We start from the raw sequence: 27669 nt of genomic DNA on the forward strand, positions 1-27669 counted from the left end.
AGAGAGAGAGAGAGAGAGAGAGAGAGAGAGCTTCCCGTTCCGCGTCAGTCCCCTCTGGAAGAGGTCATAAGGTCCGGCGATCATCTCGCCGATGCGCGTGTCGGGACAGAAATACGCACCTCGATACGAAAATGCGTGCGTACGTGCGTGCGTGCGTGCGTGCGTGCGTGCGTACATGCATGCATGCATACGTGCGTGTGTGCATGCATGCATTCGTGCATGCGTGCGTGCGTGCGTGCGCGCGTGACAGCCGCGCTGTATGAATAAAGTAGAATATAATGTGCGGGCGCACGGGCGGGTACCCAAAAGACTCACGTCTCTCTTTCTCTCCCTCCTCCTCCTCCTCTATCTTTCTCCAACGAAAAGGGACACGAGGTGGGAGTAAGGCCCCGAAACGCGCGCGCGCAGGGTCTCAGCAGCGAGCAAGGGTGAGGTGGAGGAGATGGAAGGGACCGCCAAGTGTGGGAAGGGGGAGTGTGGAATAAGGCCCGCGGTCGGTCGGTCGGTCGGCCCGACGGACGGACGGACGGACGGACGGCCGACCAGGGCTCGGCGAGAGGGGGAACAGGACGGAGCAGCGTCGAGGCAGGGAGGAAGGCATTCGAGACCGATTATCATAATCGCGCGTCATAACTCTGCAGGCTTGTCTACCTCGCCGGGGACCGATTGGGCCATCGAGCCACCGACCGAGGGGGGAGGGAGCTGGACGGCAAGGAAGGGGAGAAAGGGAGATCGGGGGTGAAGGCTGGGGAGGGACCGAGGGAGGACTACCGGCTTCTAAGAGGAAGGAAGGAGAAAAAAGGCTTAAGAGGGAGGAACTGCCCACCGCTTAAAGAATCTCATCGAACAACCCACAAATTTATATCCAATTTGTATATTACCGCTCATTACTTAAACCCACCGCGTACATCGTCTATCGTCTCTCTCTCATCTATGTGCTGCGGATCTCGCTGCCGGTCCGGGATGACATTTCGGCGGGTGGTCGATTAGGGTGGACGTGAGGAAGCGGCGCGAAGCGTGATCGCGAGCGTGATTCGGCGACGTGTCTTGATTTCAAATGATCACGAGCAATAGTGGAGTCCCTCAAGTCAGAGTTAGATGCTCGTTATCGTGACGTATCATCTAGCTTTGCGACTCTCGAACTCGTAATTCTCGTCGTCGCGCGCTGCGATCAGCCGTTTCCAACGAAATGCCGTGAACTCAGCGCCCGTTTCACTTGACGGCTTCGCGGATTGCGATTGGGTGTTAATGAATACGCTAACTCACCTGTATCCATGGCCACTAGAGTGAGCGTGTACTCGGACATCGCCTCCCTGTCCAATGGCCGAAGGAGAAATATGTCGCCAGTGCTCGCGTTTATACGAAATAAATCCGTGTCGCCCTCCTTGAGGAAGTACCGCACCTGGTCGTTGTACGGCGGCGTGTCCGCGTCGTATGCCTTCACCTTTGATGGACAGATGACAAAAATGATATACATTATTACACAAATGTCTCATTGTCGAAATTATGGAAAAGTAAAATGTTCTGCTAATTTATGCCCTTTATTGTACATTTATATTAAATATCCAATATCAGCCGGACATTTTACATTACTGTGAAAATGAAGAAAACGGAAAGAATATTATAGTTTCTTTCTTCATTTAAATTCTTTTCAATTTTACTATGTTTCTGATAGTGCAGGAATAGTTAGTAAGATTTATCTTCCCAAGAAACATAGAAAATTTCGTTAAGAACACGGCAGAATTTTTAATAATACTTTTACAGTCTTTAAAAGTTATCTTTTTGGTATAATGCGAAAAATATAGTTTATTACAAAAAACAAAAAGGAAAGACAAAGATAAATCAACATCTGTGTTCACCTGTATGATGAAACCGCCCGGTGGAACCAAATTCTCCATAACGTGCGCGATATACGGGGAATCGAGAAAGACCGGCGCATTGTCGTTGATGTCCAGCACGGTAATGTCGACCTGAGCGGTATCATGGCGAGACTTCTCGCCGACTTCCGCCGCACAGTCGTCGCCGTGGATGGTCAGATGGTACCTCGATTTGCGCTCGAAGTTCAAGTTCTTCGCCACCCGGATTACCCCGCCGTCTTCAGAAATCGTAAAGTCCCGATTGTCATCGCCCTTTGCGATGCTGTAACGCACCCTGCCATTGGCACCCTCATCGCGATCCATCGCCGACACCTGGGACGAATAATTGCGATTACGAATAGCGACCTAAGCTGTAGACTAAAGATTTTGATAAACTCAACAGCACAGTTATGAATGGCAAACAAAATCTTTTTACAGCAATTACAGATGTCACTTCAGGTACCTGATTGTGTTTAATTAATATTTTTCGATTATCGTACTAAAATCAATATTTAATAACATGACAGATTTAAATCAATCAAAATATAAAAAATTCAACCGATTGGAAGAGAAAACAAAATTCATAAAAATTTTAAAAGAATGCATAAATAATTCAGAGAAAAAGTCATTAAAAACTCATAAAATAAGAATAGAATAGAATAGAATTTGGTTAAATGGCGTGAGAGTGTATTGAGATGCTTGACTAATATGATGCGTGAGCGTGGAATGAGATGGTTTACCGCATTGAGATAAGTATAGGAGGTCAGATAGGAGAAATTATGTAGGAATGAGTGCGTAGATAGTGTGTAAGTGAAGGCGAAACAAGGTTAGGTAAGAAAGCGGATTCACGGTGGAAAATGTGCATTGGTAATAGAGGTTACGGTGTCACAAGGAACGAGCAGTTAGGATAGTGTAGGTAATGCAGGCAGGCTTAAATTAGTATGATAATGCAGAGGAAATTATCGATGGAGAAAATGTATAATAAGTAATAATAGAAGACTTACGTACACAAGAGCAAGAAAAGGATGTAAAAAATGAAGAGGAAAGATTTGGTCATAATAGGAAGGCCATAATAAGAAAGAATAGGATAAGGAAGCAAAATAAAGGTATACGGAAGAGGGATGACACAAGGACTGATGGGGCTGGTGCTGTGCAAATAAGAAGGGTGAAGTGCGAAGGAAGATTATAGGATACGGGAAACTTTTTCTAGCTGATGTGAGCTGAAGGTGATGTATAGAAAATGAAGAAGAAGGCTGAGGAATCACTTCATTGAGTTGGCAAGAAGTATATAGAATGTAGTAATATAAAACTAACAAGAACATGGAAGAAAATGTGTCGATCTCACCTGGAGGACGCTGGCGCCGATGCTGGCGTTCTCAGCTACGGTGGCGGAGTATTGCCTAGGGTCGAACACCGGCGAGTTGTCGTTCTCGTCGAGCACCGCGACGGTGACGGTGATCGACGACGATCTCGGCGGTTCGCCGCGATCCTTGGCGGTGACCTGCAGAGTGTAATTCGACGTCCGTTCGCGGTCCAATGGCCCGGAGACGCGCAGCAGCCCGTCCACCGAGCCCAACGTGAACGGCAGACTATCGTTCTCCAGCGAATACTCGACGTATCCGTTCCGACCTTCGTCCCGGTCGACGGCCTTGATTGACATCACCACCGTGTTGCTCGGCGCGTTCTCGATTATCGATATCCTTGTAGGCGATATGAACTCCGGCGACATGTCATTTACGTCCAACAACACCACCGTCACCTGTCGTACGAGGGGTGGTAGGTAACAACGTGGTTGCTTCAGAATTCGGTAGGATGAGCAGCTGTCATCGACACCGGCTCGATGCTCTCACCACCGAAGCCTTTGCCCGACCTCGCGTCGACTTCCGATCCGCGCCGGAAATTCTATCGCGAGTCTGAACGAATTCCGAAACTTCCTTACCGCAAAGTAAAGAGCTGATAAATTTGCAAGTATCAAACGGAATTTTCACGGAGTGAATCAAGGACTAAGTTGCGTTCTCGAAGTGTGAAATTGAAAAATCAAAATGACTAAAAGTCAAAAGGAATATTTCCACGCAAAGTAAATCTGAACGAAGACTAATTAAAAATGATCATGCCAGTAATAAAATAGGTACTTCGAAACTTTTGCTTCCCGACTGTAACTGTATCAAAAGGTCAATTTCCCCCAATGACAATACGAGCGCAGTCGCACGATTTTCATTTTTTACACGGAAAAATTCAGTTCGTCTAAGTGAACTTATCTAAAAGATACACTCCGATTTCTTTCTAATTTGGCACAAGTGTAGAAGTACAAAAAATATTTAGATCATATTTTCTCATTTTGGATGACTTTGAGTTTCACAGACAGTTTATAGCTTTTTAATGTTCTCATTCCTATTACCAACAAATACAATAAAAATGCAAGAAATAAAATTGAATACAAGATGTAATTAAATAATTTTAACAAAATCGGCATAGCTGAGATACGAACCATTCTAAATTTCTTTAGCCGAGATTCCAACCGAAATATTTCAAATCTGTATTAAATTAGTTAAAAATGATTCGAATCTCGGCCAAACTGAGAAAATTCGACAATTTTAATTAAAATTTTAACAAAATTGGCATAGCTAAGACACGAACCATTCTAAATTTCTTTAGTCGAGATTCCAACCGAAATATTTCAAATCTATGCTAAATTAATAAAAAATGGTCTGAATTTCGGCTAAACCGAAATCCAGCAATTTTAATTAAAATTGTAACAAAATCGGCATAGCTAAGACACGAACTATTCTAAATTTCTTTAGTCGAGATTCTAACCGAAATATTTCAAATCTATGCTAAATTAATAAAAAATGATTCGAATCTTGGCCAAACCGAGAAATTATTTGTATAAATAATTTTTTTTAACTTTGTACATGTTTTGTATAAACATTTTATTATTTATATAAATAATTTTACACATTTGACTTCATGTTCATAATCATCAAACTAAAAATGCTTGTTATTCAATTTTATATATCTTGTATTCAATTTTATTTTTTATGCATTTTTGTTGCACTTGTTGATGATAGGAGTAAGAACATTAAAAAGCTATAAACTGTCCGTGAAACTCAAAGTTGACCAAAATTAAAAAGTATGACCTAAACATTTTTTGTACTTTTGCATTTGTGTCAAATTAAAAAGAAACCTTAAAAGAAAAGGTTTACTTGTAAATGAATGGCGGAAATACATAGAAAAACATCATTCTGATGCTAAGAAAAGCCGTTACTCAATTTACTTTCCTTCCTTTCACCTGTAGAATCCGAACATTTCTCATTACACAACCCAATGCTTAAAACAAGTACCATTTATTTGAATGCAATGTGCACTTTTCTATGTGCAGAGTTGTTCCTCCCGTCGTTGTTGTGTGTAAGTCTACGATTACAGTAGCGAATGGAGGCGGAAATCAGGATTTCCTTCTCTCACAAGCTCGAAACTTCGTCATCAGAAGGTTTCTGAAATATTCAAGACTCACCTGCACCGTGGAGGAGAGCGGACGAGCGGGCGGCAACGGGCTGTCAGTGGCGCTCAACACCAGGTTGTAGAGAGGCTTGCGTTCACGGTCCAGCGGTTGCCGCGTGAAGAGAGTGCCATTGGCCGCCATGCCGAAGTCCCCGTCGTCGTCGCCGCCGATCACGGCGTAGACGACTCTGCCATTGTCACCAGAGTCCAGATCTTGAGCGGTCACGGTGAGTATCGGGCTGCCGACGGTCGTGTTCTCCACGATGTCGGCGGCGTGTGGGCCGGCCTCGAAGATGGGCGCGTTGTCGTTCAGATCGACGACGTTGCAGTACACCGTCACCGTGGATGACAGCGCCGGCACGCCGCCGTCCGTGGCTTGCACGACCAGGATGTAGTGCTGCACCTGGTGTACGAGAAAGTGCATCGGTCACCCTTAAATCTCGGAATGCTGAGCGTGATTCTTACATAAACTTCCCTCGAGTCGCGACAACTTTATGAGAAGACACTCTTGACCAGTAGACAGAAGTACTCAAGGAAGGAATAGCTAGACTCTATCTTCTCGGGATACATTAGTCCCGACCACCTTGAAATCGAGTTTTCCTCGACGAAGTTATACGTGCATTTCGACCTCTCGGCAGGCGGGATTTGTTTTCGAAGCGTGACGCGAGGGCTTGCAGCGATTGGTTTTATGGTTCCGTTAAAAACCGGACTAATTTTCAGGGGAAGAAAACGAAAGAAGAAGAACGTACGAATAGGTGGACGCAGAGGCGAGATTCTCTCCTGGAACACAGAGCCGCACATTCGGTGCGCCGAAACTGCGCGAGGATTAACGTTCGCCCCTGTTATAAATCGTCCGGTAACAGGTCCCTTTAAGACCCGCACTTAACCGCTTTGCAAGGACTAAAATGTCAGTTTCGGCGCGGCACCGTGCTATTTCTTTGTTTCCGATGCGCGCTTTCGCATACACGCGTACGACGCGTTTCATGGCCCCGTAATGACGTTGCCCGGAACGTGTATCTGGCGGGGCATTACGTTGATGAAGGGTTCTATAAGCTACCCTTATCCTGTGTTCCTCACTCTCGCGTCTCCCCTCGCTACTCTTTCTAGTCCCTCTCGATAGGAGCCGCGACTAACACGCTCCCCCGCCGTGCTCTCACATGCGTGTCGTAAGAGAGCGTAAAACAGTGGCGTAGCCAGTAAAGGCCATCACACACAAAATTCCGTAAGAACTTAAAACGTAAACGTAAAGAAATCGACCAATTCTAATCAAGCACTCGGCTCTTCGTAACCTCTCCATTATTACGAAGAGCCGAATACTCGATTGGGATTGGTCGATTTCCTTACGCTTACGATTTAAGTTCTTACGGAATTTTGTGTGCGATGGCCTTAAGCGTGGCAAACGCTCGTCGATATTTGTTATTATTATCGCGATAAAATGTTAATATCGCAGCCGGAGACTTCACGTAGAACGAGGTGAACAATTCAACCTGACCACGTTAATAATAAAATACAACGCGAAGCTGACGTTCAATCTACGCGCAAGTCCTCGGAGAGCACGTAATTAATCACGCGTGCAATCGCAAATCTAACTATCGGAAATCGTTTGTCCTTTATTTAAACAGACGGCAAACGTAGTTTTCGGAATCCTCGCGGTCATCCTTGATGCTTAATTTCTAATGTTATTTTGCAATCTTAATCCGGATTTCATATTTTTAATTTAAACTCTTCATTCATTTTTATTTAATTTTCAACTTTATTTTTCATTCGAAATTACCCGACGAAAATGTGTTGTTCGACACTTCGCATCACTTCGGAAAGCTATCGCTCGCTCTACACTCTCTCGTCTGCCTCGCTTAAAGGGGACCGTTTCGAGTTATCGCGTTCACGTTTTACGCTACTGCATCAGTCCGTAAAGTGTACGCGGTCGAGAGTCTAAGTATGGCTTGTCTCCGAAATGCAGCAGCGGACCGCCATTAAAGACTGTCTGTTCATCGATCTGTCCGACTCTGTGTTCCTAGCGTTAAACCCTAAATTCTAGCGTTGGCCTGCGCGGCTGGTATAATAGGTGTGCGCGGGCTTGAATGTGGAGAGGCGTGTTCGTGGTTGTAATCGCTGCCCCGGGCTTGGTCCGACACGTTTTAGCGGATACGCGTGTACGTCTGTTATAGTTCCGACTTTATCTAAACGGAACTTCGGCACTCTCGTCTCACAGACTGTTCACCCTCGTCGTGAACTCTGGCACTTCCCTTTATGGCACGGGCATTCCTCTGACGGCACGTGTACACGTACGACTTCAAGCTCACCGAGCACGAATGTGTATAAGAATGACTGACAAAATCTAATAAAATGAAAATAAAATCAAGCGCATGCAGAAATCAGTATGAAGTGCCATTGTTCTACTTCATGCTTGTTATTATTGTTCTTATTTTCTTCTTTCTTCCTTTGTGTTAAATGGATTACTCGCGTTTATGAACAAATGAATAGAAATGAATGAACGTTCTCAGTTGAAACGGCAAAATAAAACACAAATCAAAACATAAATTACCACTAAATATAAATTATTAAAAAATGTTAAGGTGATGAAATTAGAGGGAAGGGTTGGAGTATCCAAGTTTCATGGTAACCTATATTTTCCGCAGAGTCCTATAGAGTAACTATGCAAAATTTAATCCAGATCGATCAAAGAGTTTAGGAGTTTATAGGAAACATATAAGATAGACAGACATTCCATTTGATATATATAGACTTTGGACAGAGAGGGAGAAAGAGAGAGAAAGAGAGAAAGAGCCGCGCCAGAATGTTGGTATACCCTTCATTCAATTTTCATTTTGTTAAGTGAAAATTAAGTAAAGTAAACTATGAAATATTGTTGCTTTCTGATTCATGTTTCGAGCTACATAGTCATACCTGCTCATAGTCGAGGCTCGCGGTGAGCGTGAACACGCCGGTGTTGGGGTTCAACGAGAACACGTCGTTCGCCCAGTCGGAGATCAGCACGTAGCTCAATTGGCTGTTGGGCCCTTCAGCATCGGCGTCAGTCGCAACGACCTCTCCGATGCGGCTACCCCTCGGCACGTTCTCCGGGACATCGAACGAGTAGGCCGTGCTCTGGAAAGTTGGCGCGTTGTCGTTGGTATCGGTGACCTGGAATGATTGCGATATTTCTCATAAGCACAGAAAGGATCCTGCAGGAAATTTCTACCTTAAACTTAAACTTAAAAGCCACTTCGTCCGTTGGCAATTCAACCTCTTTTCTTTCCGTACACGAACTGAAATTTTCGTTACGCGCGCGCGTAAAAGTCGGAATGTTTCGAAACGTCCGTCTACGCGCCACGAATTTCCTCTCTGAGAACGGGAACATTTCTCCCGTCTTTAGAAGCACGTCTCAAAGGAACAGTCTCGAGGTGAGTTGCTTTCATTTCGAACGTCCGCGCCCTTCGTCCCTCCGTCCCTCGCGCGGGAGCGTAGAAAAGATTTACGGTCGTGTCGAGGAGCGTACATGCGCGCCTCTTAATAGACCCGGAAACCCGTACGTGCGATCTTAAAATAAACACTCGGCGAATAAAATCGCCCGGTGGCTCGAATCCACGCACTCGACGTCATTCTTGGATAAACACGCCGCCACCGGAAATATTCGCGCCGCTCGCTCGCCTCATTCGCCTTCGAATTATTGTACTCGTTCTCTGCCCCTTCTCTCTCTCTCTCTCTCTCTCTCTCTCTCTCTCTCGAGTAGTCCCACAGCACGAGAAAATATTCTCAGACCTCGCGGGCTATTTATCCATGTAACAATGCGCTCATTGTGATCGATCGGCGCGACGATAAAACGCAGGACGCGCAGGATTAAAAGGACTCTCTTTCTTCTCTCTCTCTGTCTGTCTGTCTGTCTGTCCGTCTCTCTCTCTCTGTCTCTCTCTCGCTCTCGAGGAGAGCGAATAATAAACAGCGCTAAACAGGATTTTTGTTACGTGTCTCCACGTTTCTTCCATGCATTTGTCTCTCTCCTCTTCTTTTTTTCTCTCTCTCTTTCTCTCTTACAACAGCAACGAGGCGATTAACACGGCGATTAACGATTCGGATGCCTCAATTCCCGGAGCTGTCTGTCTTCCTTTTTATCGTCCGAGAGTTTCGTCGCGCGAATCTGAACGAGCAGGGCGGATTGACATTTCCATGGGAGGGAGGGAGGGGAGAAGGGATTTGCATTTTCTGCGCGTTTGTCAAATCGAAATGAGCAGCAGCCGCTCTCTAACGCCGTCGCCGTGTCACGCCGTTCCCGAAAGACGGACGCGCGATAATTTAACAGCGTATGATACGATGACGTCACACTCGCACGCACGATCACACGTACGCACACGTACGGCAAGAGAGAGAGAGAGAGAGAGAGAGAGAGAGAGAGAGAGAGAGAGAGAGAGAGAGAGAGAGAGAAAGAAAGAAGTATGTAAATTATATTATTCCCGCGCAGCGGCCTTCTTTTCTGATGAGCGCGCGCGGTCACTATCGCGCCGGGACCAATTTAATTTAATTTATCTCTCAGTAAATCGACCCGAAACAAGACATCGTGATAGCGGCTTTGCATATTATCTCCTCTCATCGTTTGTTAAACTGAACGGCCGTGGTTCGACGGCCAAAGGATCGGAAATGTCTGTTGACGATACTGGCAGCTCGATGCCAGAGAGAAGCGGCACACCGAACTGCACGATCGCGTCTTCACCGAAGTTCTAAATGAGGACCACCACAATTACAAACGGGTAAAAAAATTTGGAAAAATCCCTTACGCTTTACTGAAAATATATTCGAAAGGTTTTCCTTCTTTGGCTTCAGATTACTGAGGATTACTGGATCATCGTTGTCGTCATTCGAAAAGAAATTTCACGACATCTCTCACCTGCGATTAACCGCGATTAATGTGTGATTGGCTAATCGCATCTGTCAGTGATTCTGACCAACGAAAAGTGTGATCGGCCAATTCTGTTGGAATTATCAGCCGGTTTAAGTCAACCGAAGCCGGCATAAGATGATTGCTATTTTTTTCTAGTGAAATTTACACAACTTGTTGGCTAAATGTCATTTGATAATAGTATGAATACAGATAAATGACTTCCACGGCCGTCTTCGTGAAATAAAATTGTCAAGATACCCGTGTTTTTCGCTATCCGTTACTGCAGCGTCCCCCCTTAATTCGAGCGTTTCCAAGATCGGCGAGCGATCGCGGCGCGGTACCGGAGTACAAGCGGCAAAGGTGGGCACGGTTTGATTAAGGAGGACTCCGGAGACGTTTGCAAAAAGCGACGGTGTCCCGAGACGGCGGCGGATGACGAGGGGCCAGCGAAAAGGAGGAGACGAAGAAAAAGAATCGCTGACGAGGGGGTGGAGGAGGTCGAGGCAAGAGAAAGAAGGAGACAGACGCTTTGAGCCCGCACGAGGGACGAAGGGGACGGGGGGACCCGCGCGGGGGCCGGGGTGGCTGAAGAACGGTTGGGGCCCAGATTCCGCGAGCGAGACATGTCGCGAGCGAGAGAACCAAGAGCGGCAGAAGCGCGCTCGCGCCGCTGATCATACTCGGCTATACGGGGTGTCCTGCGATAATGCCATAACGGTAAAGCCGGAAACAAGGGAGTGCTGGGTGAGTAAAGGGACGTCTACATTGGAAGTAAGCAGTAAGAAGTAGGAAGTAAGAATAAGAAATTGACCAATCATAGTTGATTATTCTTCTCACATTCGACTGTGGTTGGTCAATTTCTTACTCTTGCTTCCTACTTCTTGCTATTTACTTCCAATGTAGATGTCCCTTAAGTCGGAGGCGCCGGGTGAGATTCCTTCGTGCACGACGCTAGGCGCCGTCGCGAGCGTCGCCGTGGTATCGGTGGTATCGCGTAAATCCGACGGGATGAGCGCGATATGGGAATCTCGCGAGGAATTCCAAGGACAGAGACTCGGTACACCTCGAAGCGAGGTGCTCCTTCAAAATGACTCTACGCGAGGAGAGAGAGAGAGAGAGAGAGAGAGAGGGGGAGAGAGAAAGAGAGAAACAGAGTACTCTTCAAGTGTGGAAGCGTGTTATTCTGGGTAGCGACAGCGCGCCGGTACGCCACGTGTCTTATCCTTATTCTCCTTCAAAGGGGAACGGCGCGACGAGGATAAGAATCGAGGAGAGGAATCGAAGAAGGAGATGAAAAAGAGATTCTCCCCGAAGGGATCCGTGGAGATCGCTCGAGAGGCAGAGGAAGAGCGGGAGAGGGAGTCGCTCGCCTGAGGTTAGCGAGAGGAGCGCGAAATAGCGTAGAGAGAGAGGAGAGAGGGAGCGGACAGGACAAGAGGACCAGATATAAGAGGCCAGAAGGGGCAGATTCCGCAACTGTCGGGCAATAGCGGCCCCTCTTTCACGGGGCCCCGAAACCGCCGAGCTATGATCGGCTCTGGCATTCCTCTCCTTGCCCTCGCGAAAGAGAGGCTCGCGATAGAACAGCGGACGAGTGAGCGAGAGGCAGTCGAAGCGAGACCCTTAAGAGAATTCCGGCCATTACACGTCATAAGGATCATTTTTGCGATTGTCTCCGAAAGGCACGACCCGGGCCACCGGACCGGGCCCTCTCCGCGGGCCTTCGTTAAACGGCCTGTCCTGGGACCCGGCTTCGCGTTTTTTATCGTCGCGAATCGTCTCGGCGGGACCGCGTAATGAATTGTAAGGCGGGACGCGCGATACTCACGACGTGCGCGATTCCGTTTCGCCATGGCGTGCTTAGAATTAGGAGTATTAGTCCCGAGCCACAATAGGTGTGGTGAGCTTTAAGCCTTAAGAAATTGACCAATCACAATCGATTATTCTCCTCAAATTTGACTGTGATTGGTTAATTTCTTAAGGCTTGAAGCTTACTACACCTATTGTGGATCGGGACTTAAGGGGCGTTTACATTGGAAGTAAGCAGGAAGAAGTAGGAAGTAAGAATAGGAAATTGACCAATCATAGTTGATTATTCTTCTCACATTCGACTGTGGTTAGTCAATTTCTTACTCTTACTTCCTACTTCTTACTATTTACTTCCAATGTAGACGCCCCTTTAACGGACACGTGGGTATTTCGACTTCGATGTCGATTTAGTTTGGAATATTCTTGAAGACCCGCTCTCTAAGGGGCTGAGCACAGTAAAAGGAATAAGGAATAGGGAATCGAGAATAGAGAACAGGCAACAGAGAATAGGGAGTAGTTCAATATTAAAACATGAAACCTAATTCATCAACGCAGAATAGAGGAACAGAGGAATAGCGTTATTTCTTGTTTTCAGTATTCCTTATTCTCTGTTCCCTGTTCCTTATTCCTTTTATTGTGCTCAGCCCCTAAGTGTATTAGTAGAAATGTTTCAGCTTAAATCAGTAAAAGGCCATCGAAGGTTCATTGATTTTCGGTGAAAACATTCCCACTTCACTGTTCCGTCTTCTTTCTCATTGATTTTCATCCGGTGAAATAAAATTTTCAGTTCTTAGAACCAGATTTGAGCCACAAAAATAAAAAATTCTGTGTCCCTTAATCAAAATGCGTTACTTCGTTCCATTAAAATTGAACGTTCACGTTAATCAAGCAAATATTTCTTTCCGCGCGTGGTATTTGGTACTTGAACATAATGTTTCAGCAATTTCTCGCGAACGATTGTTTGATTTGTTTTGAACGTAAGCTGCAATTTGAATAACAATCAGCCGCGACGGCATTTCGCAATAACTGAGTGCGGAGTTAGCCGCCGGCTGGAGTTTCGAGCGACATAAAACTAGCGTAACTGGGACGTGATGCGAAAGAATCTTTTTCTCTCTTTCTCTGCTGCGTGGCGAAATATCGAAAATGGCATTTGCAGACTTTGCGAGGAAAGGCAGGCGAGCGATCGTCAGGACGGAGATAGAGAGCGGCCGATTGTTCCTGGCTCGTCGGAATGCTCAATGCGCGGGGTCAAGTCGATAATGCATTAGACACGTCCTCATGCCGAAAGGTCGCCGACGACTTCCTACTATAACTGTAACCTATTGCTTCATATCGGCGATTCCTCGCGGTTAAATAATAATCGGCGTTCGTGGCGGAATTCGGTCGCGTCGGCAAATGGCATCGGCTAATTTCTCCTCGCTAATTACAATCATCCCCGCGACATAACGATTTTTACTTCGCGCAAAAGTGCATCGCAAGATGTGTGTTTCGGAGCTTTCTAAATTTTTACTCAACGCGGAACGCGCACGGAGAACACGGAGACAGATCTAAGATGAGAGCGAGGCGATTACGACGGACGATAAAAGAGGACACTTGAAGTGTCACACTTCACACGCAACATCTACGTCGTTATTAACCGACAAAACAGTTCACGCGATGTAACTATTCTTTCCAACCGTATATACATGTCGCTAATTTATTATTTATTGATTATCCAAAGAAGCGAGAGAGAACAGCGCGCTACAGAAGTAATTCGTTGCTGCGACAGTTCAATAGCGTTAATGACCAAAAGTGGTAAAATAAAGTCCAAATTGGTGTGGTTACAAAGTATTGGTAACTCAATTACTCTCTAAATTCCTTATGATGGAATCTCACGAGTGAAAAGTGGCAATATTCTTGCTTAAAGCGCGATAGTGAAAATACTGTTACTTGAAATCGCAAGTGTGGATGTTTCACTCAAGCTTAGACCGGATTCTGACTCCATGCGAGAGAATATACCAATCGATTGAATACGTTCCTCTGACGACACATCAGATTCACTCTTCAGTTTCGATATTCACTCGGCGATTCAGAGTGGAGAATTCACTCTGCATGTGAGAGAAAAACCGTTCGAGTGACTTGGTAGTCACTCTACCTCTCGAGTGGAATTTCATTCCAAGAAATTTAGACAGTACACTTCCTAAAATATGAACAGCACGTATCCCGAGTCGAAATCTTGATTCTACTTTCAACCTTACTTTTCCATTTTACACCTATTTTAATACTCTGAAACCAACATCAACCTCTTTTGATTCTTTTTAACTTCGAGTCGAAATTTTAACTCTACTTTCAGTCTTATTATTAACATCCTACTATAACACAACCTATTTTAACGCTAAAAAAAATGAAAAGATAAATTTTGAGATATCATCAGGGTCAAAATAGAAGTAAATTGTATCATTAGAATTAAAACCTTGCTAACTTAGCTTCTACTGCGTTGTAGAATTCAAGGTTTAACATAGGGCCAAAATTTCGATTTCGGGGTAGAACGAAAGCACAGCCAATTGCTGCGCAATGTCGATCTATTCCTGGGTTACAAAATTCCATAAAGATGTTTACTACAAAATTTTCTTCATAAAATGATAATCGTCCAATTAACATGATCACACTCTCCTTGATGGCATATCATTGCACTCACCTGTATGGTAAGCACGATGTCTCTGTGCTGCAGTCCATCGTCGGCGCGTACCTTCAGCAGGTATTTCTCCTTAGTTTCTCTGTCCAAGGCTTCGCCGAGGCTCAACTGGCCGGTGGTCGGATTGAGCTTGAATTGACTCTCCGTGCCGTAGTCGTCGTCCACGGACTCGAGCCTGCCGTTCGACTCGGGACGATAATTCGGCACCAGGGTGTAGGTTAGAGTGCCTATGGTGTCCGGATCGTGGGCCTTGAGCACGGTGACCACGGTGTTGGGTGGCGCCTCCTCGGAGATATTGAATTTCCACGGACCCGTGTCCCACGTGGGGGCCACGTCGTTCTTGTCCAACACCCTCACGTGCACCTGCGAATCAAAATGTAACAATTATAGGTGGATCAGACACGAGTCCGTCTTATCGGGCTCGGTCGGCGATCGGATCGGATGATTGAGTCATCGGTGGTGACTCGACGCGGTGCAAGTACAACGATACAACGTCAGCCGAGAGGCGAACGTCGCGGTCGAGGGGGAGAATTTTCGTGTTTTCGAGCGAAGCGAGACGCCGGTCGGGTCTCAGGATCGATGATATCGATCGCGTCGCGGGGAGGACACGCGTCGGGAGACGCTCCCTTCGGGAGCGAGGCTCTCGCTCGCGCGAGAGATCCTTTATCGTCGGATCTCTCGTTTCGCGTAGGGATTATTATCGCGGCGAGAATATCTCGGGGGAAATGAAGGGCGAAAGATGAATCTTCCGCAATCCGAAAACATTCGCGAGGTTTCGGCTCGGCCCTGAGGATGTAATTATGTGCGAAGGAAACGTCGTAGTGCACGGTCACGGTACGCATGCGAAGACTCGTGAGAAAGTCGCTTTTTCGATCCCGCTTGTGCATGTCTCATTTCATTAAGTTCTCAGTCACGTCAGCGGCCAAGGTTTATGTGACTACCAATAAGCAGTATATCGAAGAGTGGGAGGAGAGGATGAGCGAACTATTGATAAAGTATAATGTGGGAATAGAGAAAGGACAGTCAAGGTAAAGGTACGCACACACACACACACAGAAAAATATTCTACTGATAAGTGATTACTCAGTTTACTTTTCTCTCTTAAATAATGGTTATATCCAGTAAAGAATATTTTCTTGATAGCAATCTTAAAATACGGTACAAAAGTTATTTTCTTTATAAAGAAAGTAAAATAGACGGCAAGTATACGCGCTCTGTACAAAATTTATGTATAGATAATATTATAAAAATAATGATATCAAGAAATTTGCGCCAAGTGAATCTAACAAATCAGTAACAATATATAACGCAGTGATATATTATAAAAAAGAATAAGTGTATAACAAGTATAACGTTATTACTGTTAAAATGAATAATAATAAAGTACAAAGTTATTTCTAAAAACATATATGCAACAAACACAGTTATATATTGTAATAAAAGAATAGCAGGTATCTAATAAAGAAATAAAAAAGATGGTGTTAAGGCACGATTGTAAGCTAGCATGTACAGTGAGTGCAAAAAGTACATCAGAGAGTTTTGAAAAAAAACCTTATTTGTAGAAAATAAGTTTTAACAATTTATTAACATAATTTTGAGAAATATATCACTTGTTTACTGTTAATAAATTATTAAGTAAAGCTTATTTTTAAATAAAGCTTTCTTCAAGACAATTTCTTGTGTACGAATACTTTCTACACTCACTATATATGCTGAAGTAATAAAATACAATTTACCTGAATGTATTTCTCCATGCACGTGGCAGCTCCGTACGCACACAGAGATATATACTGCACGGAAAAAGATTTGCTAATACATGGACAACTAAAAATATTAACTACAGGAGCAAATTTTCTTGCTTTCATAGTAAAAGTTATTTAGTTGTGATAGTTAAAAGATTTGATAATATATATATTAGCAGATCTTTTAGTTATTACAAATAAATAACTTTTACTATGAAAGCAAGAAAATTTGTTCCTGCAGTTAATATTTTTAGTTGTCCATATATTAGCAAACTTTTTTTTTCGTCCGAGATTTGAATTCAGCAGAGAGAAAATAACCACGGCCCAGACACAAGTGAAAGAAGGTGTCAACAGATTCAAGGGGGGGCTTCGCGTAATGTTTTAGAGGTGTTTATTGTTGTGGTCGCTCTCGGGCGTCGCGACCGTATACGCGTCATTGATCGGCGGGCGACAATTACCGAATGGCGGCGAATGTTTTTGCCCTTCTTGCCGATTGTTTCGGTATCACGCGTACGTGTCCGTGACCGAGTCATAATGTTCCGAGCCGACGAGCGGCACACACATCCCGCGACGCGGAGTGCGTGCAGTAGTGTGTCGAGTACACGCAATTCTTGTCGGGCGAATAAAATATTTTCTCGGACCTTCATGCAGAAAATTAATTTTGCTCTTTTAGCAAAATCGCCGTTGCTACTGCATATTCAGTGACAGCAAAAAAATTTATTTGACATAATTAATTTTACAAATTATTCGTTATCAAAGTAGAAGTAGTTTCGTTGCCAGGATAGAAAAAATTTGTCGAGTGTATTTGTTCTATCATGTTAACTTGCTATTGATGCAAAATAATGTATCTTTAGCAAATTTATTTGCTATCGGAGCAAAACTGCAACTGCTTATATAAATCCATAATGGTCCTTATAGCAAAATAATTTGTAGATTCAGCAAATTATGTTTAGTAAATAGTGATTAGTACTCTTAGCAAATCTTTTTGCTGTCCAAATAATAATGAATAGATTTTGCTAGATTAGTAGAAAATTTGCTGGCCCAGCAAATTATTTTTCTCCGTGTTCACGGGAAAAAATAATTTTGCTCTTTTAGCAAAATCATCGTTGCTACTACATATTCGTAGTGACAGCAAAAAATTTAGTTAACATAATTAATTTTACAAATTATTCATTATCAAAGTAGAAATAGTTTCGTTGTCAAGATAGAAAAAATTTGTTGAGTGTATTTATTCTAAGAATCATGTTAATTTGCTATTGATGAAAAATAATGTATCCTTAGCAAATTTATTTTATGAAGCAAAACTGCAACTGTTTATATAAATCCATCATGGTTCTTAAATTCAATCAAAATTATATCCAGCAAATAGTGATTAGTAAACCTTTTTGTTGTCTATATAATAACGAAAAGATTTTGCTAGACCAGCAGAAAATTTGCTGGGCCAGTAAATTATTTTTCTCCATGTTGGAATATTTCATTGCGGCGTTATATTTGGTCGCGTTAATTAACACACGTTTCTCTACGGCTGAATCGTGTCTACGAATCAAGTGTCTGTGTCAATGTTAGTGCCGGTGCTACGACGGAGTTTTGGAAGCCAAGTTGGGAGCCACAATGCTGAATCGGGAGACCGGGATGGAGGACGCGAGCAGCAATTTCCAGGTGTGCGAATTATTTATTACGTCCCCGATCTTGACGCACATTTGAGATGAACTTACTAAGAATACGGAGATACCTCGAGTCGAAATTTAGGCCGGCATTTGTAGTTCACCGTCTGATAAATAATTATAGCTTCATGAATCTCTTATCACTCGTCGTACTTGTCACACAAACAGATATATTGATCTGAGCAACCAAGTCAGCAACGGTCCCTGAATACAAATCTGTGATTTTCTGTTTTCATTAGAATATCGTCAATAATTTATAGCTATGAATCGGCTTTAGAATATAGTGTAAGTTTTACAAATATTGATTTTTGCGTCTAATAATGCTTCTTGTTTCGCGAGTCTTGCTGACATCTACCAACATAAAAATCTTCTTTTGCTTTTGTTTTCCATTATTATCGAATCCAAATTTAGATTTCCATTGCATTGAAACATTATTGGACACACAACTGTCCTTGTAAGGACAATAGCTTTTTCACTTTTCCCGAATCCTCAAATCGTATCAAAATTTCCAATAAAAAAGCCAATAAAAAAAATAATAAAAAGATCATGAGAAAGTAAAATGTTTTGTTAATTTTTTAAATCCCACACATTATTTATCCATATGAAGTATTTGATATCAATTGAATATTTGACATTGCAGAGGAAGTAAAATACACAGAGAGAACATTATAATTTCTTTCCATATAGATTCTTTTCCATTTTACTATGTTTATAGTAGTGCAGAGGGATAGACATAGCCAAGAGATGTTTAACAGAATATTTCAATTTATGAAGTATAAATAGTACATATGAAAGTGTAATTAATTCCTGCAGAATGTCGACCTATTCCTCGGTGAAAAAATTCTAATAGTAATTTTTACTGTAAAGTTCTCTCCGTGTATCTTCCCTGAAGACTCAGTATAAAGAAAACGACAGTCAGCAGACATTTGCAGCATCGAGTTGGGACGATATTGTCTGTACAGCATGTCTCTAAATTCTCCATTGGTTCCGCATGTTCGAACGAACTTGCAGGATCAATGTAGAAGCGAAATTTCGACTCGGGTATACCGTAACGATAGATCAGTCGCGACATTTGCTAGCGATACCTATATTGAACGTTCCCACGCGTGAGCTATGTGAATTCTCCGTTGCACTTTTCAAGTTTTATTCGGAACTATGACAGGAGAGTGAAAGAGAAACAAAGAGAGAGAGAGAGAAGAGTCGATTAAAATACTTTCTCGCGTGAGTCACTTCTCTTCCGTGGAAGAGAAGCGCGAATCGTTTTTCTTTTGCGGCCACCCGGTAACCTCGGCCGTGGTGATTCTTGTGTACATAATCCCGTCGACGAATAAATACGCGGATATTTCTCAGGGAGCTTTATGTAACGGGCGATTCCGAAGGCGCGCATCTGTCTTCCTAGTAATTAGTCGGACCTCCCTTGTCATTGATGGAGCGGTTACCATCGATTATTGCTCTCGAATGTCTAGGCGCGCCTATTGCCAGTGAGACGACGACGTTTCGGAATGACGAAACGAAAGCCGAGAGCTCTCTTCTCGCGAGAGGGAAGAGAGAGAGAGAGAGAGAGAGAGAGAGAGAGAGAGAGAGAGAGAGAGTAAGGGAGAGAGAAGCGGATTAAGTGAAAATAAATCGTCGCGAGATCTCGCTGCCTGCCGTCGTAAATCGCGTGTAACCCAGATGTACGTTCCCGATCTCTCCGTCCGGATGGACTTATGCACTTATGCAACGCGTCGATCGACGCGTGTCACGTCGTAGGCGAACCCGGTCGCGAGGATTGATTCTCTGCGCTTCGCTAACGCATTGAGACATTACCTTAGTAGCCCATACAGGAAAAATCATTCCATTAGTGTATCTACATTTTCTGTCATGTGTGTAAGAATGGGGAAAACTCGATGTCGTAGATACTGAGAAATTTAGCACTTGCAATTATAATCACACAGAAAAATGTTTGCTATATATTACAGTCAAGAGAACTATTTTGTTTATTAAAGTATAACTGAAAATAAATCAGAAGTTACGGGCTCTTGAGACTTTATCAAAGCAAACAAAGAATAAGGCAAATAAGAGCCGACTGCTGATCTTAACGGCGAAAATTACGATTTAATAAAAGCTTGTGATCCATTTATTTATCACTGAAGAGGGACCGAAACGTCTGAATTTTTATACTTAAATAAATGGATCATAAGCTTTTATTAAATTGTGATTTACGCCGTTAAGATCGGCAATTATTTGCCGATAGGCTCTTATTTGCCTTATTCTTGGTTTACAACTGAAAATGCTTAGACACACGTTTTCGTTTGCGACAACAGAAGGATATCACTTCACGTCGTCGAATTTTCATCTGGTTTCTATTCAGTCGCACGTACTGAGATTTTCTTTTCGTGTCGAACTTTTGTCACTCGACAATCGTAGAGGTGACGCGCCCGAAAGACGTTTCTCTTGTTTCCCTTCTCCCACTCGTTCGTTTTTGAACGAGCCGCAAAAGTGGCGATCTCGCGAATCATCGCGAATCATCGCGAATGTTAACAACAATCGCGGGCAGCGTCGCGGCAAAAAAATCGAGACGATAAGGGATATCGATAACGAGCCGCCCGGGTCTCGTTTGCCTAATGTATTCGCGTGTACAGAGCGGAAGGGGGTGAGGGAGGTGGGGATAGCCCTCGACGGCGTTCCAGGTAAATTTATGCAAAGTCCGTCGGAGCGGGCCCATCGCGTCTTGGGTAATTATAGGAGGGCGTGTCATTAATAGCGCGAGCGGCTATCGACAGTCCGTATTAAAACGGCTGTGTGGCGTATCTTAACTCGAGATATAGTTCGCACGATCATAGTTCGCACGATCCATGGCGATAGGGGCTTATCGGCCGCCTACCGTGTGCGTCCGGCCGGCCGGTAATGGCGCGATAACGGCGCGAATTGTTGCGGAATGTTCGCCAGCCGTGCATGTGATGCCGGCCGCCGAAACGAACCGACACTTATTTCAGCCAGCGAGAACGCCTCCGCCGCGTAAATAACGCGCTTCGCCGTCTCGGTGATCGACGTTAATCGCACGGTATTAAACGATTCTTAATTCCCAACGGCGTACGATTTATCGGCACATTCGTCCATTGTCGATTATGTCTCTCACGCGAGCCGCGGTGAACGGAAGGAGAGGAGCGCAGAGGGAAATACGGCAGGAGGGAACAATGACTCGCGGAAAGGAGGACGCCACCCTAATTCGTCGTGATGGGGTAAACTTAGTCGCTGCCGCGGCTTCACAACCACCGCTCGCGAGGCCCGCCATTTGCGAACGATTGCATCAGCTGCGACCGCCGTCGGTTGGCGGTAATTCCAATTAACTCATTCCTCCACCCTCCGCGTCTTGGATTGTAATCGCGCGCACTGAGGAGGAAAACAATAATTCGCTAATTCAGCGTTAATACGGACCGACGCGGGGCGGGCGTTGCAGCCTTGGCTCCGATTGCATCAATGTTACCTACCGCGCTCTGGTGCCAATTAACACAATTAGAAAATTCCTGAATATTGTTTCGCAGTCGCACCGAGACACCGAGGCACGCGGTAAAATGTCCGTCTCGTCGATAAAAACGTAAGAATTCGCACACGGAAAGAACAATTCCGTTAGCGTAACTGAATCTCCCGTTGGCTGCACTGAGAGAAGAGATATCTAATAGAGACATAAAATATTTACTCGCTGGATACTAATAATATATTATTATATTGCTTACACCAATATAAAATGTTTCTTTTAAATAAGAAAACGTACATTTTCTTAAATCCTTAGCTTCTCACGAAAGCAATTGTTCATTTAAATTTTACTTTAAATAAAAAAATTTAGATTCAAATATTTTCTTAGCAACCATGAAATATTCTTTATTTTTTAGATACTTTTTTCTCTAAGTATGATAAGAATAGAGGCCAGATGATTAGCAGTTATGCACTAAGAGAAAAAGTATTAAAAAGATGGTAAATAGTCATTTGGTGGTGACACATTTACTTGAATTTAAATTTCCTTATTTAAATGGAATAAAGAATTGTTGTCATGGCAAACTGAGGTAAAGAAAATGTATCACGTAAAAAAATTAAGAAAATTTTTGAGATAAAAAAATGAGGCTTAAGAAAATGTATATTTTCTTATTCGAAAAGTATTTTATATGTGCGAATAGTATTGATATTCATCGAACAAATATTTACTATTTCTTCAATATTTCTTCTCTCAGTTGGAACAGAAAGATTGTTCTGTAGGACGTATCTGCTCAGTCAATCGTTCTAAGTTATTGCAATCAAGTTATTGCAAGTTTTAATGTAGCTGAAAAAAGTTGAGGTAGAAATATTTTCGCCTGCGGTAACACAGATGTCATTTTTCAACTGGTTCCTATTCGGTCGTGAGATTTTTTGTTCCGTGCAGTGCGTCGGGAGAGAGATAAAAAATTCGAATCTCGCCGCTCGGGCTCGATCTCGAATGGCGCGGCTGAATTGTTAAGGGGCACCCGCCGCCGCCGCTATTGACACGTCCTTCGGCCGAAATGCTCCGCGAGAGCGGCCTCAAATAAACACCCTTAAATGGATCTTACATCGACGGGAGAGGTAGCACCTCTATTCGCGGGCGCGCGCGTTCGCGGAGAACGGGTCCCCGCGCGAGGCCGTCTTTCCTGCGTCGGCGTTGAAATCACCGGCGTCGAAATCACCGGCGCGTGGGGAAGCCTCGAGTCGCGCCGAAACTCCCGACTCTCGAGCTCACTTGGTGCGTTACGGTCTCTTTCTCTTTTCTTCTCTCTCTCTCTCTCTCTCTCTCCCTCTCTCTTTGGCTCTCGCTCTCGCCGTTTCTTTCTCGTCGTTGTCGCCAGCGAGAGTGGCCGCGACACTCGACGTCATCGTCACGAGCGAACAGGAACAACGAGCAACGAGGCAACGGCAACAATAAGCAGACAAATCAGTACGGTCGTATAGCTGTCTCTCGGCTGCGCGATCCCTCCCATCCTCTCCTCTTTCTTCTTTCTCTGTCCGTCTCTTTTCCGCTCGTTGCGCTCTGCCCTCTCCTTCGCTCTCTCTCTCTCTCTCTCTCTCTCTCTCTTGCTTCGTTCGACGCGGCGCGAGAGCGCGGTATATGGGCGGTAAGAAACGCCCGGAGAGCATTCGGAGTGCAAGGAAAGATGGTATCTGCGTCAGCGCGGTCGGGGATCAGCGGATCGGATCGAGTCGCTCAGCGGGGGTTTCTTTGGGTCATGCACGAAGTGAGTCCCATTCTTCTGGGTCCGCTGCCCCCGCTCGCCCGCACATCCCGCCGCTCCCGGGTCCACCGCCTCCCGACGGTCCCCCTTCTCGCCCCAGCTCCGCTCCACCCGTCGTCTTCGCGACCGTGGCATGCATCGCACAGGCCGATACTCTCCTCGTTCGCTCGCGGTCCTCGCCTGCCTCGCTGTGTCCCTTTTACCGAACGGGTTCCTATGGGTTCTCTATGAGGGGTCGAACCACTGACATCGACCGATTAATAACGTGTCTTCGTGGGGGCCCACATGGCCCACGACGACGACGACGACGACGACGACGACGAGAACGATCAAACGCGGGCAACTTAAAGGACTTAAAGGATACACCGTGATTCCGTATAACGAACGGAGACAATAAGATATACATCTACTAATAGCCATGGCTTTCCCTGTACGACGGGGAAATCAGAGAATATTCTCGAGGGATAGGAAATATATATAAAGTATAACGAAGGGCTATCTCGGGGGGTCTATATGGGCAGCTCGGCGATCGATGGCTCGCCGAGATTGTGCGCGGCCGAACCGCGTAGGCTTTCGCTAATGACTGAAAATTCCGATTAGAGATTCGAGTCGGTCGTCATCGAATAAGTTCAGGGCGCGATAAATCGCCGGTACTCGAGATCCACGCGGCGGCTAATGATAACCGGGCCGATCACGCGAAAGCACTCGCCGCCGAGAGAGGGAGGAGGCGCCATCGTAGCCGTTCGCGATTAACGCGCGATTTTCCGCTACCCGCATGACCGCCGCGCTCGCGTGGGATTCGAAAATTCGCGATGTGTATCTGCTAATGGTTGCTTTACGCCTCGCGGCTGCCGGCCGCGCTCAACAGCGACGAGAGCGTGCGGTTGCAACGATGTAGCGTTATCGCGACGTAATTATTAGCCGGTTATTACGCGCGCGGGTGCGCGCTCGTTCCTCCTCGTGTGTTGGCCCCCGTCACACATTCTCTCACACACACACACACACACACAATCGAGGAGTCGTCATTTTTCAACTGATTAATTAGGAAGCCGTTTTCTCAGAATCTAATGAATTCCTCTGCCTCGTTTATGCGCTGCTGTTCGCTCATTAGCGCGAACTGCAGTCGCGAACAACTCCCCCGGTCCCGGTGGCGAATTTCGCGCTCGCAAATTCCGTGCCTTTTAATCGACTTCACAAAAAAAAAGGAGACTCTTGTCTGACCTGCGTGTTCGCCCGTTTGTTCCTTCATAACTCGAGAACCGTTAGAGATATTGAGATAGAACTTTTTGCAGCTTGTTTAACGTGTTATCGAAGGCAGAACAACTGATTATTGACACCCAATTATTGATTTCCTTTAGTTATCGACACTCTAGAAAAGTGTGGTTTTTCTTGCAACCAGTGACGGCTATTCGCAGTTTCGGTTATGAAATTTTCTTTTGGAATTCTTGAGTGCGAATGAGGACGCTGCAACGCTGTTCGCCATGAAATTCCGAGCTTTTTAATCGACTTAAAAAAAGAGGAGATTCTTCTCGGCTGACCTGTGTGTTTACTGTGTTTGTTCTTCCATAACTCGAGAACCGTTAGAGATATTGAGATGAAATTTTTTGCAGCTTGTTTAACGTGTTATCAAAGCCAGTACATTACACTCAATCATTAATTCTCCCTAGTTATTGACACTGTAGAAAAGTATGGTTTTCCTTGCAATCAGTGACGGCTGTTCGCACTTTTGATTGTGGAATTCTTTTTTCGAATCATTGAGTGCAAACGAGAACGCTGCAACGCTGTTCGCCATGAAAAAGCAGGCTTTTTTCTAAAGTATCGATGACTGAGAAGATATCGATAATTGGGTGTTTTGCTCTACACGTCTCTTGGATTAGTGTCATTACCCGGATTTGTCCAGGTGCTCTGGAAACTGGGCGATTCCATTATCTTCTCGGATATCCGAGAACATCCAGAGACACAAAACGCAACTTTTACTTTTGACCGACTTCAGAAGCAAGCTCTTAGCAAATAATAAAGAAAAGTATGAAGTGAAATCTTTCTTAACAAGAATAACTCAATCGATCAATAACAAATCTCGATCCGGGTCCGACATTCGTGTCGGCGACTCGGGTCGGAATTATATCGCACGTTCTAGAGTCTCCTGAGATCGCTGAAGACGTTTAATTCGTGATTCGCGGAGGGACGCGCAAGAGTTCGCGGGAAAACCTAATTACATTTCCATCGTTTACTCGGCGCGAGGGCCGGCGCTACAGGCGGCGATGGTTTCGTTAAAGCGAAATGCGTTTTCCGCGAGAGCAAGGCGCAAGAGAGAGAAGGAGAGGAAGTGGAAGCGCCGGCATTCCGCGGCTAATAACGACCCTCGCGCGCCGCCGCCGTCGCTGCCGCCGCCGGCCGTTGGGTCCCGTAGGCCACTTAAAGGGCGTACTGTAATTCCGTATAACGGCCGCGCGGGGACAATAAGATATATATCCATGGTGCTTAGGACTAATAGCTTTGTTTCCAGCGTCGAGCCACGACACTGTCATTCAACGCGGGTACGAAATACGTCCACGTCAGGATCCACGGCAACGCGCATATATATCCCGCCGCTCGAAATGCCATAGGCCACGCGGCGAACTGTTCCCATCAATCGTTAATAGCCCCCCCTGTCATATCGCCCGTACAGCGTGTCCTGGAATGTCTCAACAACGTCCCGTCCCGTCCCGGTCCGTCGCGTCGCGTCACGTCGCGTCCTGTCGGCGAAGAGAGACTTTGAGCGATTCGAAGAGGTTTTTTTCGTGACACGAGCAGATCGAGACGCAATCCGCCGTGATCTCCGAGGGGTTCGACGGTTCAACTCGCTCTTTCGGAGTAATTAACGTGTTACACCGCGGAATCATTTAAAATGATCAATCAGCCACACGATGCGACTCTCTGAGGTACGATCAGTGCATTCTTCACTGAAATGCTACACCTCTGTATCTGGTGATTCGATTTATAAGTGTAGCACTGCAGTCAGTCAGATCTTGCTGAAAGGATCAGTTAATAGTAGCTAAGGATCAATTAATGTTCCTATCATTGATGCGGTTTCGTTGCGTGCAGATCACACGCACGGAGAAAAATAATTTGCTGGCCCAGCAAATTTTCTGCTGGTCTAGCAAAATATTTTCGTTATTATATGGACAGCAAAAAGATTTGCTAAGAGTACTAATCACTGTTTGCTGGATATAAATTGCTGAATCTACAAATTATTTTGCTATAAGAACCATGATGGATTTATAAGTAGTTGCAGTTTTGCTCCGACAGCAAATAAATTTGCTAAGGATACATTATTTTGCATCAATAGCAAATTAACATGATTCTTAGGACAAATACACTCAACAAATTTTTTTTATCTTGACAACGAAACTATTTCTACTTTGATAACGAATAATTTGTAAAATTAATTATGTTAAATAAATTTTTTTGCTGTCACTACAAATATGCAGTAGCAACGACGATTTTGCTAAAAGAGCAAAATTATTTTTCTCCGTGAACACGGGGAAAAATAATTTGCTGGGCCAGCAAATTTTCTGCTAATCTAGCAAAATCTATTCATTATTATATGGACAGCAAAAAGATTTGCTAAGAGTACTAATCACTATTTGCTGGATATAATTTGCTGAATCTACAAATTATTTTGCTATAAGAACCATGATGGATTTATAAGTAGTTGCAGTTTTGCTCCGACAGCAAATAAATTTGCTAAGGATACATTATTTTGCATCAATAGCAAATTAACATGATTCTTAGGACAAATACACTCAACAAATTTTTTTTATCTTGACAACGAAACTATTTCTACTTTGATAACGAATAATTTGTAAAATTAATTATGTTAAATAAATTTTTTTGCTGTCACTACAAATATGCAGTAGCAACGACGATTTTGCTAAAAGAGCAAAATTATTTTTCTCCGTGAACACGGGGAAAAATAATTTGCTGGGCCAGCAAATTTTCTGCTAATCTAGCAAAATCTATTCATTATTATATGGACAGCAAAAAGATTTGCTAAGAGTACTAATCACTATTTGCTGGATATAATTTGCTGAATCTACAAATTATTTTGCTATAAGAACCATGATGGATTTATATAAGTAGTTGCACTTTTGCTCTGACAGCAAATAAATTTGCTAAGGATACATTATTTTGCATCAATAGCAAATTAACGTGATTCTTAGGACAGATACACTCAACAAATTTTTTTTATTCTGGCGACCAAAATATTTCTGCTTTGATAACAAATAATTTGTAAAATTAGTTAAGACAACTAAATTTTTTTGCTGTCACTACGAATATGCAGTAGC

The 27669-nt window shown here is 44.3% G+C and overlaps 1 protein-coding gene across 1 annotated transcript in view; it reads right to left on the reverse strand.

The window, feature by feature from the left end:
- LOC116848635 (cadherin-related tumor suppressor) overlaps positions 1-27669 on the reverse strand; it is a 114572-nt gene that overhangs the window by 17093 nt on the left and 69810 nt on the right. Inside the window, exons 2-7 of the mRNA XM_032824937.1 lie at positions 14717-15076; positions 8262-8498; positions 5368-5757; positions 3202-3615; positions 1860-2189; positions 1267-1444 (exon numbers count right to left, since the gene is read on the reverse strand). Coding sequence (XP_032680828.1) covers positions 1267-1444; positions 1860-2189; positions 3202-3615; positions 5368-5757; positions 8262-8498; positions 14717-15076 — 1909 coding nt within the window. The remainder of the gene's footprint in view (positions 1-1266; positions 1445-1859; positions 2190-3201; positions 3616-5367; positions 5758-8261; positions 8499-14716; positions 15077-27669) is intronic.

The sequence above is a fragment of the Odontomachus brunneus genome, unplaced genomic scaffold (genome assembly GCF_010583005.1).
Source record: "Odontomachus brunneus isolate Ranch 3 - 2012 unplaced genomic scaffold, Obru_v1 Obru_scaffold_005, whole genome shotgun sequence".
NCBI lineage: Eukaryota > Metazoa > Arthropoda > Insecta > Hymenoptera > Formicidae > Odontomachus > Odontomachus brunneus.